This window comes from Phlebotomus argentipes, unplaced genomic scaffold (genome assembly GCF_947086385.1).
Source record: "Phlebotomus argentipes unplaced genomic scaffold, Phlebotomus argentipes genome assembly contig_32, whole genome shotgun sequence".
Classification (NCBI taxonomy): Eukaryota; Metazoa; Arthropoda; class Insecta; order Diptera; family Psychodidae; genus Phlebotomus; species Phlebotomus argentipes.
This window is the reverse complement of record NW_026776187.1, coordinates 2,038,433-2,051,363: the sequence shown is the minus strand read 5'-3', so window position 1 is coordinate 2,051,363 and position 12,931 is coordinate 2,038,433. Positions and strand designations below refer to the sequence as shown.

At 43.0% G+C, this 12,931-nt stretch overlaps 3 protein-coding genes across 3 annotated transcripts in view; 2 read left to right on the top strand and 1 right to left on the bottom strand.

The window, feature by feature from the left end:
- LOC132264128 (EGFR adapter protein-like) overlaps positions 1 to 6,659 on the top strand; it is a 37,590-nt gene extending 30,931 nt beyond the window's left edge. The window contains exons 3-6 of the mRNA XM_059764214.1: positions 3,853 to 4,182; positions 4,462 to 5,050; positions 5,196 to 5,470; positions 5,534 to 6,659. Coding sequence (XP_059620197.1) covers positions 4,567 to 5,050; positions 5,196 to 5,470; positions 5,534 to 5,725 — 951 coding nt within the window. The 5' untranslated portion in view covers positions 3,853 to 4,182; positions 4,462 to 4,566 and the 3' untranslated portion in view covers positions 5,726 to 6,659. The remainder of the gene's footprint in view (positions 1 to 3,852; positions 4,183 to 4,461; positions 5,051 to 5,195; positions 5,471 to 5,533) is intronic.
- LOC132264246 (uncharacterized) lies at positions 5,878 to 12,556 on the bottom strand (the record flags this gene model as incomplete). The annotated part of the gene is given in 7 exon segments (XM_059764362.1): positions 5,878 to 7,553; positions 8,385 to 8,893; positions 8,976 to 9,130; positions 9,398 to 9,711; positions 11,458 to 11,647; positions 11,803 to 12,419; positions 12,493 to 12,556. Coding segments are annotated over 7 exon segments (2,046 nt in total), but the record flags the coding sequence as incomplete, so codon positions are not given.
- LOC132264130 (signal recognition particle 19 kDa protein) lies at positions 10,952 to 11,686 on the top strand. The gene is made up of 3 exons (XM_059764217.1): positions 10,952 to 11,119; positions 11,198 to 11,375; positions 11,433 to 11,686. The coding sequence occupies exons 1-3, from the start codon at positions 11,055 to 11,057 to the stop codon at positions 11,649 to 11,651; spliced, it is 462 nt and encodes a 153-aa protein (XP_059620200.1). The 5' UTR covers positions 10,952 to 11,054; the 3' UTR covers positions 11,652 to 11,686.
- Positions 12,557 to 12,931: the final 375 nt, after the last annotated feature.

The window sequence follows — 12,931 nt, the reverse complement described above, 5'->3', positions numbered from 1 at the left end:
ATTCATCGCACAAGCCCGGCTTAAATATGTATTTGCAACAAACGCTGAAGAATCAATAAGCAAGACCACAATGCCATATATCTTTGCTGCACAACGCAAGCGGAGGAAAGGTAGCTGAGACCAATTCTCACCCCCCCGCAAAACTTTCCATGCACAAAGTCAATGGACAAAAGGAGCCCAACAATTGGTCGGATAAATCTAAACTTTGATATTTGCTGAATTGCCTGAATTGCTTCATTTGCACAAAGTTGGGGGTTTGGAGTTAAGAGAAGTTGTTCCACCATTGCAAGTCCAGATTGCACCGATATTATTATTTATACGGGGAATCTCTTTTAATGCAAAGACATGCAGTGTTCAAGTTGGTGTGGTGTCTCGAAAGTTATCCCAGAGCAGGACCATATATTCAATACAGTTGGATGGAGAAATTCGTACTTATTACTTCGGTTCTCTGTTATCCTGTAAAGTCAGCAAATTTGCAAATATCTCACTTTTCGATTGTGCATCATATTGCTATTTATTACATCTTCACTTTTGCTATGCACAGAAACTTATTTGTGTACTAGAGAAATATGTTGAGAATGTTGTCTCAACGAGCTCAGATGCTGCCCATGTGGAGTGCCGTCCTTTCTCTCCAACACATTAACATCCTTCTTCTCTCAAACTATGTGCATGAAGAAGCGAGGGTGTAAAAGGAGTCTCATGTCCTCTTGATTGTCTAGACTTTAGAATCAACTCTTTCTCTCTCTGTTTTGTCCCTTTTCTTCAGCTCGTGTTTCAATTTTATTTTGCTGTATCGTGTGCAATTGTATCGAAAGGACTCAACCACTCCAACATTCTTTCACCCAATTCAACTCTTTCCCGGGGTGGCACAAGTGATTGTGGGTTAGCCCCGCATGGGGTGAGACACTGTTTTATACCCATGGTGAGTGTGTGAGGAAACATTGTTCTTTTGTTACATTCTCAAGTGGCACTTGTTCTTATCACGCCAAAACGATCATCTGGCAAATGTGGATTTTCCTATAGAAAGCAACCCATTCTCTTTTTCCTCACTTTCGCTCTATGTCTACAATTTTGGGCTTTCCTCGTCCTTGTTATATACTTGCTCTCTCTCTCACACTTCATGCCTCGTTTTCCAACAACATGGGGAACTTTGGAGACCCTTTCTTTTGTCACCATAAGGTGTAAATTCGTCCAAGTTAATAGAACGTGATTCGGTTTCATTTCCAATTCTTCCTACACTGCCTATCGCAAATTCTGCTATTTCACTCGCATGACACAAAATGCAATCATATTGCAGACAGTATTTTGCCTTAAAACTTCCTCAAACGCCCAGAGATGAGGTTGACATTCCCCAATTCCTGGTGAAATCAATGTCACTCCCAGTGGGAATAGAACACTTCTCTCCCCAATGTTGACATGCCGAGAGGAGAAGCATTGGGAAGATCTCCGTCAGTTGAGCCCGTGGGAGTGTGAGGACGAGAGAAAAAAGTATCAAATTCCATTTGGGTCTTGTGCGGTGGGATTGAGTGAAATTGATACCATTTCACAGATAATGGGCCATCATCGAGTTGATGGGAATTTATGCACTTGGCAATCGACAGCCAAAACTCACAGCACCACTCTATTCGCGACAATCCACAAACATCCTCTCCGCGTCTGGGCTGTACGATTTTTGATGGATAAATTGATTTTGTATTAAAATCCCTCTCAATAATGTCGCGAAGTTTACTGGAGTCTGTTTTTTTAGTATCCATCCAAGTATCCATCAGTAAACTGTTGGTTTCTCCGGATCAGTGATTGCTCAGCAACTCTCTTTGATATGCTTCACTTTAAAAAAAAAAATCATTTTCTAACGCTTCGTTAGCCTTTTGATTCAATCCATCCTTCATTGCTTCCATCAGAATATCCTTTTGCGAGAATGTAAAAATGCTATCAAGTGGCGACGCAATGAAAAAGGGCCAGTAAAAGGACTATCGCACTTAAATAGTGTGACAATAAAAGTTCTTTCTTCTGACTTTTCCTTTCCTGGGCGATGACGTTTTATGATTAATCGTTGAACGCGCGCGTCACTAAAACGCTCCACATGCGGAAGCTTTTGTGAGGGTTGGAAAGTCATCATTCGTCTTTGATTCCATAAATACACGAGACAGCGTGACAGTTGAATGTACATGCGCTGGTAAAATTCCCAATGGACGGGGACAAACTTTGGGCTCGGCGCTGCACGGCGTTGGGATTTGGCTTGCAGACAATGATGAGAAGGTGTCACAAGTGACGAAAGCTCCGAAGACGCCACGGTGCGAAGAATGAATAATGGGCAAAAATGACATGCAGGGGATTTGGCGCTCCTGTTCGAGGAGACACAGTGAGTGCAGACACTTCCTCTCCCTCAAGTTTATATCGTCATTTGTTACCCAATTCGACATGCTTCCGTCTCGAGATGGAGGCCCCGAAGGAGGTCACACAGAAGAAATGAATGAGTCACGAATGAGCGAGAAAATTTATTAATGCTCCCCAACCCTCGGCTGTGTTATGGCAAAAGGGGGCCAAATCCGCCAGGGAAGAGCGTCCCGACGCGGTGTTGGTGTGGATAAATTGATGAATTATGTGGAAATGATATGTCTGAGGCGGAAATTTAAATAGGAAAACCACACTAAATGAAGCATGAGCAAATGAGAAAAATGATGAAAACTGCATTACAGTGTCATTGTCATATTGTAAATTCCGCAATTTCTCATTTTTCCTCATAAAAGAGCATTGCCAACAGTGTCATGGTTGCGGAAAAATACAACTCATTTTGTATTCTATTTACCACATCTGTTTGTGATATTGTCCAGTTTGCAGGAGATAATAATAATAACTAGTTTAGGTGAGATCGTTATTGCTATTACTATCGGTGCCATTTTCCACTCACCGACTCAACTCTTCTGAATATATTTTCTACGAAACTCCCCTTTGATTTTCTTTGTAGTCATTTTTGCATCACAATTCTCCCCAATCTCTTTTCTGTTCACAGCAACGGAATGAAATTGTATTAACGCGCGCACAGAGAAGAACAATGCGAAATGAAGGAAAGTAATTAAAATTGTCTCATATTCTGCACCTCATAACGATGTAAATTTCACAATATGACAAAAAAGAGGCGAAATGCATTTCTGAGTAGTTTTAATTTCAATCAATAACCGGAAGATATGACGCAACATAATTGCAGAATGACAATGGAAAATAGCGTGCAATTTATTATTTTCAATGAGAATAATTTTAGTAATTATTCTCATTGAAATGGAGAAAGGACACAGAGTTGATCAGGAAAAAGCAATGCATGACAAAGGCGCATTATTTCACGCAGCAATATTTCCATAGACGCTGTAAAGTTCCTTTCACCCACCAAAACCCATGAAAAAGCTTGCCTATTGAGGAGCTTTTTCTTCTCCCCCTTTTCTTCTCGCGCCCTAGCCACCCATTGTTGGGAGCGGGTGAAATACGGCAACAGAGAGAAGACGCAAAGCCACTAAATAGCACCCAGGGATGACTGTGAGATAATGGAAGAAGGATGAGTTGGTGAGAATAGGAGAATTTTTGTCTCCTTTGGCACGCGATTTGTCGCCATGGATTCCCTTCATTGGCATTTTGGGGGGATATTTTAAATCTCCATCGATGGCTCCCCATTGTGATTCGGGCCAGAGCCACTTTTTGGCTTACAGAGCGAGAAACTTGCTAATTTATTCGCAAACTCACTCATTGAATTGCCACGCGGAAGGATCTCCTCTTCTTGCATGGCTAATCATTTAAATTAATATCAATTTGTGTGTGAGGGAGACTTTTTTCATCGCACTCCTGCTTTCCACTCTCCAGGTTTCCATTGTTCGACGATTGCTGCGGAGCCGTGGAGCGGAAGAGGCGACCAGCAGCAAGAAGTGGCAAATCTGCAGGAAGCGCGGGGATGCTGTGAAGTGCATTGCGGGATGTGAGTCATCCAAGGGGCGCGGTGCATCGCGACGAGAGGCGGAGAATGTGGGTGGGTGGCAGGAGTGCCACTTGCAGAAGCATCACAGCCAGTCAACAGGACGACAAATACTCCTCGGGAGTAAGCACAAAAGGCGGATTTACAGATGCATCAAGCGACTGTTGAGGAGACAATTTAGAGAGCGATTAGCTGAGAACGACCAAGTTACTTATATCGAGGTAAAGCTGCAGCACTTTTCATATACCGACAGTGTAGAATTGCAATCAAATCCCTCTTATGGCATAGAATGGAACATTCAACAAGTATGACTTGAGAACGAGGTCAATCCACATTGTTTACTAAGCGAATCGCGAAATTAATATTGGATATCTGCGGAGTTTACTGCGCTATATCCGACAAACATCATTCAGCACGAGGAATGATTGGAAATATCAACAATAAATTCGCTACGCTCTCATCGATGTCTCTAATTAATTTGCTCCGTGCCTTCCTTGCAGGTTGCTAACAACATCAAAATAATCAACAATAATTTACGAGGCGCGCCGGCGACTCCGTCCAGGACCCGCGCGTTGAACGGCAACGGGAGCGCGGCAGGCGGCGCCATGCAGGACGTGCGAGTGCGCCTGGAGCGGCCGACGCACGGCTCGCCGCTGCACGCGGTGCAGCAGCGCCCGGCGCACCTGTTCCAGAAGGCCGGCGTCACACTCACGTGCGACGAGAACGTGAACATCACGGCCATCCGATCGCCCAGCTCGGAGGAGGACAACTCGCCGACGGAGATGAACAACTGCCGGCGCCTGGTGGAGAAGCCGCCGCTCGTGAAGCGGCTCACGATGGGTCTGCTGCGCGCCACGGAAGAGAGCCGACCGCTGGTGAGGAACGCCGGCTCATCGATCACGTCTGGATCCACGCACACGATCTGCGATGGATACGTGAACGAGGGCATTTGTGATCCGGAGCGCATCATCTCGAGCAAATTCGGCGACTCGTGCAGGAAGAGTCTCATGTCCATGACGATGGACACGCGAGCGGACAGTCACCATGAGTTCAGCTTCAAGAAGAACTTCCTGCGAGAGACGAGCAGTGGTGAGTTGAAATATCCGTTGAGTGCATTTGAAGATTGAACTTTATGTTTCAACGACGTTTCATGTTTCATATGAGTTTCGACCTCCTGACAAAAAATTTCTAATTTTTAATTTTCTACAATTGTCTTTATTCTTTCATTCACCAGCCAACTCCAGCCCCAAAATATTTGGTCCGTCGCTGCGATCGGACCACTTGAGCCTGGCAGAGCAGAATGAACTGAAGGGCGCCGCGTGGTTTCAGGCGGGAATCCCGCGGGAAATCTCGCTCGAGGTGCTGTCGAGACAGAGTCCAGGCGCCTTCCTCGTGCGACAGAGTAGCAGCAAACCGGGATGCTTCGCTCTCTCGCTGAGAGTTCCTCCGCCGGCGCCCAAAGTCGCCCACTATTTAATCCTCAAGACGCCGCGAGGGTACAAAATCAAGGTGAGCGAAAGTCTGAATGGAGCATTTTGGCGGAATTTCTCACAGATTGCTTTCGCTTTGCAGGGTTTCACCAAGGAATTCTCCTCCCTTCGTGCTCTAATAACTCATCATTCTGTGATGCCGGAACTCCTCCCGGTTCCACTCTCGCTGCCGCGGCCGCAGAACATGGCTCCGCCGCGGCGGGACTTGGATGACTTCGACACTTATGGATCTCTCAATGATTTTCGCAAAATGATGGCCGATCTGAACGTCTGAGGACTCGCTAAGATGATGTGGAAGCCGAAACATGTGCCGTGAATTGTGAAAAGATGATAAATTCACAAAGAGAATATTTTAAAATGGACTCAAATATTGATGAGCAAAATGAGGAAGAAAAAAAGTGGGAGTAATTTTTAAACGAGATAAAATTGTGTGAAAAATATATATTTCGAAATGTAGAAAACAATATATAGTAATATAATATTAGAAGTACATATTATCTTATATGTGTTGAAATGTAACGTTTTATAAAGATGAGATTTGAGGAGCACTCGTGTAACCAATTGAATGATGATAAATATCCAAATTTAAATTATACGAAAAGTGACTTAAGACGAATATATAGTGAGAGATTTAATGTCCTTTTAGGCAACGGAAAAGACACATGAAATTAATTGAGGGGAGTGAAAAATATATCAACGGAAAAATGTTATTTCTCATTTGTCACACAGTAAATGGAAAAAATCTAATAGCGCAATGTAAAATCTATCCAATATCACAGACGGAAGGAAAACTCAATAGAAAACCGTATATATTGCTGTATTGTGAACAAATCTCCCTTTTATATTAAAGAAAAAAAAATCTTAATAACTTCCTTGACTTTAATGTAATGAGACAATTTTTTTGTTAAGATAATCTTTTACTAGTCACAATAAAGAACATCTGGTTATGTGACGGTGTTTTATTAGAGTCAAAATTCTCGTTTAGACACCTTCAGATGAGTAAAGCAAGTGAGTCACAGAAGGAAACAAGGGGAAAAGTTATTCACTTTCACAGAATCTTTATTGTCAAACCACTTTTTTATAGTATCTTTCCTACTCAATGATATGCAAGGAAATTCCTAATACTGAATTACACTTTGCAGCAATGGTACATTTTTTATTTCATTCAACCACCTAAACTTAAATCCATTCACCTCACAACAAATTAAGAAAGAGATGCTTTGAAATACACTCGTTTCGTTGTCTAATTCTAAAAGCCTAACAAAGAACAACACCTACAAAAAATCGCAAGTGGCCTAAAAGTGTTCCTTCGTCACTCAAATAGGCACATTGTTCTGGATATTAAAATTGCCTTATTGCAAGGAAATCCGCATAAAAGTGATATAATTCCCAGAAATTCAATAATTTTATCAAGACGAATTTCTTAATACTTTTTTTTTATTGACGATATTTCATATTTACTCATTATAATCTATAGGAATAATTAAAAGTTCATTGATATTATTGTCGATCACAAGATTTTACACAAGACATAGAACTTCTGCGAGGGATTCTCTCTAAATTTATCCAAAGAAAGAGAGAGAAAGAGAGCTACAGAAACAGCTTCTCTTTGATTAAGCGCTTCAGAAGCTACTGCGAAACGCTCTAATCGTCATCTCATGCATGTGAGTTACGATTGACTAGGATAAGTATTTAGGAGAAGCACAATTATTTATTTCATGCAAGCTGAAAGAATCATACCTACAGAAAAAGTGTGACCCGTTATCAAATATACATAATATACGTAAACTTTCACCTAAGCAAAAGTAAAAAAAAAAACACAATCTAAAATATCTATAAAAAAATCAATAATCGCGATAAAATTGAATTACTCTAGAGTGAAATTAAAATCCGTAAAACGAAGCCTTAATGCTTCCATGTTTGCAACTCATTCAGGAGATTCTCCATGATGGGATTGCTCCCGTGCTTCAGCGTCTCGACGCGAGCCTCCCTGTCCAATGACTCAAGCACTTGCCGTGTGTAAGTGAAACTGCCCAATTTCTCCATCACGCCCACGCAGTACCGCTTCACTTCCTTATTCGTCGTCCTCTGCCGTAGGATTTCTGCCGCGTGAGAGAAGGTAAACAACAAATTAGGCCATTATTCAGAGAGGTGAGTGTTTATGTTGAACAATAATAAACACAAGTTCTGGCCGAGGAAATGTTTACAGTGCTGAGAAATTCAATTCAACAATGATGCTCAACATTGTTTACAACATTCTCTCATGATGATTGATTCCTTTTCGCCGGAAAACATGTAAAATTAGAACTTTTGAGAAATTCAAAAGTTGAAAAATCAACATCATTGCAGCATTATCACTGTTGTAATTATCGGAGTAAATTTCATTGACATAGAAAGTGTGTTCAAAGACACTATTTTAATTTCTTTATCGCCATTCAAGGCCCTCAAGTTGCAATGCATTTTGAGTAGTTTGTCAATTTTTCAAAAGCTTATGTAAGAGTGAACGATTTTGAAATAAAGTCAAGTAAACAAGATCGATCACTATTCAATTTTCACACAGAAAGCTATAATGATATGTCGAATAAGTAGTTTATGGACAGAGTTGATACGTCGCTTAGTTTTTTCTTCTAATTTCATATTCATATCATTAGTTTTGTCACATTATCTGAACTTTAACTTTTCTTCTGTGCATCTTGAGCGCGTCGTTATGCAAAAATTTGATAACAACTCAACAAAAATATCTTGCGAAGTGGAATCTCCCACTTTCATTTATGTACAACACATAAATAAATAAATTATGATTGCAAATGTTCATATGGAAACAATATGGATAACAATGACTCTGTGAGGGCAATGATGACATTCGAAATATGCATTGTTTTTAACTTTGCAGCACTAATCAATCTATTGCAAAGGATTGTAAGGATACTTACGGAACACTTGACGGTCCGATCCTTCATGCTGAATGGCGTGAATAATGGGGAAGCTGTACTTGCCCTCAGTGAGATCCTCGCAGTAGCTCTTGTTGTCCGCATAATCCTTCTCCATCAGGTTGCAGTAATCGTCGCGAATCTGGAAGTACAAGCCCAGGAGCGCCGTGAGCTTCGTGAAGTCCGTCTTGTTCTCGCTGAAGAGCTGCATCAGCCTGATGGCCAGCATGAAGAGTCCGCCCGTCTTGCGGATCGTCATCTGCTTGTAGTCACTCTCCGAGGGGCAGTGGAAGTTGTCACGCCAGTAGATCTCCATGCCCTGGCCACGATGGAGCTCCAGGAGTTGCTCAGTGTACACACGCGTGGCATCCGGATGGCCCAGCGCCTGCACCTTCTCCAGCGCGATGAACATGGCATAGTTGGCAGAGTTGATGGTGGACGCCTCGCCGTAGATCGTGTGTGCCACTGGCACGCCGCGACGCAGGATCGAGTTGTCTTCAATGTCATCGAGTCTGCTCAGAAGACAAGAGAGGAGGCACAAGAGAGTCAATTCGCCTGACACTGTCCAGAAGGCGCTTCGGCGCAAATACTCACAGAAGACTGGAGTTGTGTAGCATCTGGACAATCTTTCCGATCTCCTGAATCTTCTCCTGCGGAATATTCAGCCACTGATTGAAGGCCATGGCCAGCTTGCTGCGCACTTGCTTTCCGGGTATTTGGGAAATGTAGAGGAAAGGCTGCAGAAGGATCTAAAAATATACTCCAAAAAGAGACGGCATGAGCAACACCCATACAATCAATTGAAGCGATTTGCTGAGCGACCACTTGAACCCATTTTTTGCTGCACTCAACTTCCAAAGCAAAACAATGCCCAATTATTACGAGTTATTTTGGGATGCAACGGATCTCAATGGACAAAGCGCACAGAGTTCAAAGATATAAAAATAGCCAAATCGGGCATTTAATGCGTGAAATCCTGTGCCTTCTGGGCCACTGAGGAAACACCGAGAGCTCACCTGATCCTGCTGCTCCTGGCACGACTTGTCCTGGCACTTCTGCAGGATCTGGTTGAATTCCCTCTCGTCGAAAGACGAGTGCTTGCTGGTCTGCATGCTGCTGGAAGCTTGGCTCTCGGGAGGATCTTTGGAACGACGTGAGCCGCTGATAGGCACAACTGGAACTGTGCCACGAGAGTGGCTGCCGAAGACCTCTGCAGAAGCAGCAAAGTCCACTGCAGGAGGGGAGCCCGGAGGGGTGGGATGCGGACCCATTTTTTTCCCACGTAATCTGCCAAACGATGACATTTCGCGAAGCAGCGCCTCCCGCGGAACTGCGGCGAAGGAAATCGGAAAATTAGTGGGAAATTTGCCACAGCTCAAGAGGCCTCTTGTGAGATTATTATCACGCCACATGATGCTGTGGTGTTTCCTTGGCAGGATGCACAGCCTCTCGTGCCTCTCCCTTTCTCCAGTGGCTCAAAAAACCGGTCATATGGTTCCACTTTCGCGCCAGCCATTTAGGCGCCCGCGAAAAACCGCCAACAAAAGCATGGCACAACAGAGCGATATGTCGATCCCGACTGGCGAGTCTTGATATCGCTGAATTAACCCGTTAGATCAATTAATTAAAATATTATGCCAATTTCCCGGAATTACATTGAAATTATTTTTTGCAAACTTTCTCAAATTAACAAAAGTTTTCTTGAAATCATGCTGACATATTCCCGTATTAATTTATCAGTAAAGCATATTTTAAAAGCATAAAGCATACAATTTAACAAAACATTGAGAAAGATAAGGAGAAAAACTTTTATCCCTTTTATCATATTTCGCATGGCATATTAGATGACGATATGGTTCTTTGTTCACAAATTCTGATATTTCCCCTCAAAGCAATGCACAGTGTTTTGTCCATGCATATTATTGGAATAAAACCCAGAGATACAGCTTTTTGCTAAAAATAGATTTCCTTGTACAATAGAAACTGGAAACACCGAATACAACAATACGACAAAAATTTTTTTAGGAAATCCTTCCACGTGTCTCTTATTGGATTTTTTTTTTAATTTTTAACTTCACAGATTTATTTTTTTGTATATCTCTCGCCGAATTTTCATACAAACCTTCAGCAAAACTTCAAGATTATATTATTTCACTGACAAATACAATTACAAATTCTCTATTATATTGCCCACTTATTGTCCACTGCAAAATGCCAACAACTGATTCAAATGAAGCCAAAAAGATGTTTGGTGTTTGACAGCTCACAGTGCTGCCAACCGCAAGGCTGAAATAAATCCCGAATAGTCGCGATGCAGTAGCAAAACCAGTTGTTCCTAAGCCCAGAATTTTTCTTCTTGTTCATAGAATAAAATAGCATGAAAAAGTAGTTTCGCGTTAAGATATCAAGAGTTTTCATGAAGAAATTCTCTGCTGAATTTTTCTCGCTTCTCTAGAGATTGCTTAGAGTCTTGCTTAGAGTAAATGGCACTCAGTACCAAAATGGTACTAATATGGTACCGAAACTGAGTGAAGTGAAGATAGTCGACTGTTCTGCTGAGTTCCCCAGTCTTTTGACGTGTTAATGTTTTGATTTCTGCTACGTGGTGGAAATCTCTCAGAAAATCTCCGTTTTCTCTCAAGTTTCCGCACAATTTCTGCGTGTGCCTGCACCATGGCGGCTGCTGCTCCGCCCTTGACGCCATGGAGTCCGGACAAGAAGCACAGTGACCGAGAAAGGTGAGATTTTGCCAGAATTTCATCTCTCCATAACGTGCATAACCTCTAGAGTGTTTTGATCAAATCCTCTTATTCCAGATGGGTCTGCATTTATCCTGCCTACATCAACTCCAAGAAGACCAAACAGGAGGGAAGGAAGCTCTCCAAGGAGAATTGCGTCGAGAATCCCACCTACATTGAGATTCGAGACGTTCTCGCTGTTGCCAACATGAGAATCGCCGTGGAGAATAAACTCTACTCCCGAGAGAAAAGCAAGGTCAGGCGACCTGTTTAGTGATTCAAATACGTTTCTGAATAATGATGTCTGTTGTAGGAATTGGCGTATCGCGGGCGAATACGTGTGCAATTGAAGGAGGACGATGGAAAGCCACTAAACCCAGACTTTCCCACGCGAGACAGCCTTTTGCTGTACCTGGGCAAGATGATTCCGCAGCTGAAGAGTCGCCAAGGTGGAAAGGGTGGCGGAGAAGCGGCTGCCAGTTCGTCCACCTCTTCAGTGCCACACAAGAAAGGCAAAGGCAAAAGGCGCTGAAGGATAATGAGGTCAGGAAAATCTGCATTATTTTGTACTAAAATATATTTTTCAGTTGATTGGACACTTTTTGCACTTTGGGTGGGATTGAGTGGCTCTAGAGGGCCCTTATGATGTTCCCTAGGCGATTGGGAGAAACGTCTCGGAGAACCTCTCTGAGCTTGAAGTCCTTAATCTTGGCCAGCGTTTCGACGACTGTGTCGTCCGCCGAAGTGTCCACAGCAGCAGCGAGTTTATCAATCTTCTCTTTAAGAATATTATCTCGGCGGGGAGCGAGGGCCTTCAGCTTAAGTGCTCCCACATCGTCAAGCCTGTGAAGTGGGATCGCACGCACTTTGTCGCGCAGTCTGTCGTATCCGTCCTTGAGATCGTCGCGCACTTCATTAAGGATGTCGCGTCTATGGCCAGGCAGCACTGGCAGTGGACTGAGAAGATTCTGCTTGAGCTTCAGGATCGCCGCGTCGGCCTTTATCCTGCCCACCAGTGAACCAATATCGCCAGCCAATCCTGGCGCTCCCACGAGAGTGTCTTCGAAGGCCATGGGCTCCTCCTTGCCACTGCGCCACGGGTTTGGCGAGTGGATGTTGTACACACTGCGTCCTCGTCTCTCGTTCGTGTGGTAGAAGTCCTTCTGATCGGGCGTGAGATCACGCACTTCACGCACGAATCTGCGGCCTGCACTGCCCTGAATCAGGACGTCGTAGGGCAGATTGAGCGTGTCGCAGTGCGTTTTGAGCTTCGCCAGGCAATTCACGTCCTTATCGGAGTCTGAGAGACATTCGCAGATGCATTCTTCGCCACAAAAGTATCCTAAACAACCGCATTCACTGCATAATGAGACACACTGCGTCCTGTTGGCGATATCATTGATCGCTTCGCTCGGAATAGAGTGACTGTGAGCTGGAAATGAAGCAAGAATAGCAATTTTAACTCACAAAACCACCAATAAAAAGATAATCCTATTAATCTTGTCATTTATCGTTTTTTTTTTAGTTAAACACAATGATAATTGAATACACAATTAATTACCATTTTTGAACAATATTAGCACCAGAAGACACTGCAAAATCATTGTGAGATAATCCATAATTTCACTGGTATCACAAAAAAATGGTCCTTTTGTAGAATAATTCTCGTCGCACACTCTCGATTAACGCTCACTCTTGGACATATGAAAGAACTTTGGCTGTAATTCAACGAAATAGATGAAATTTATAAAGGCAACCATTGTTGCTTCATCGCCCAATGTTTTTGCACTGAGCGTTTATTTATTTGGAAAA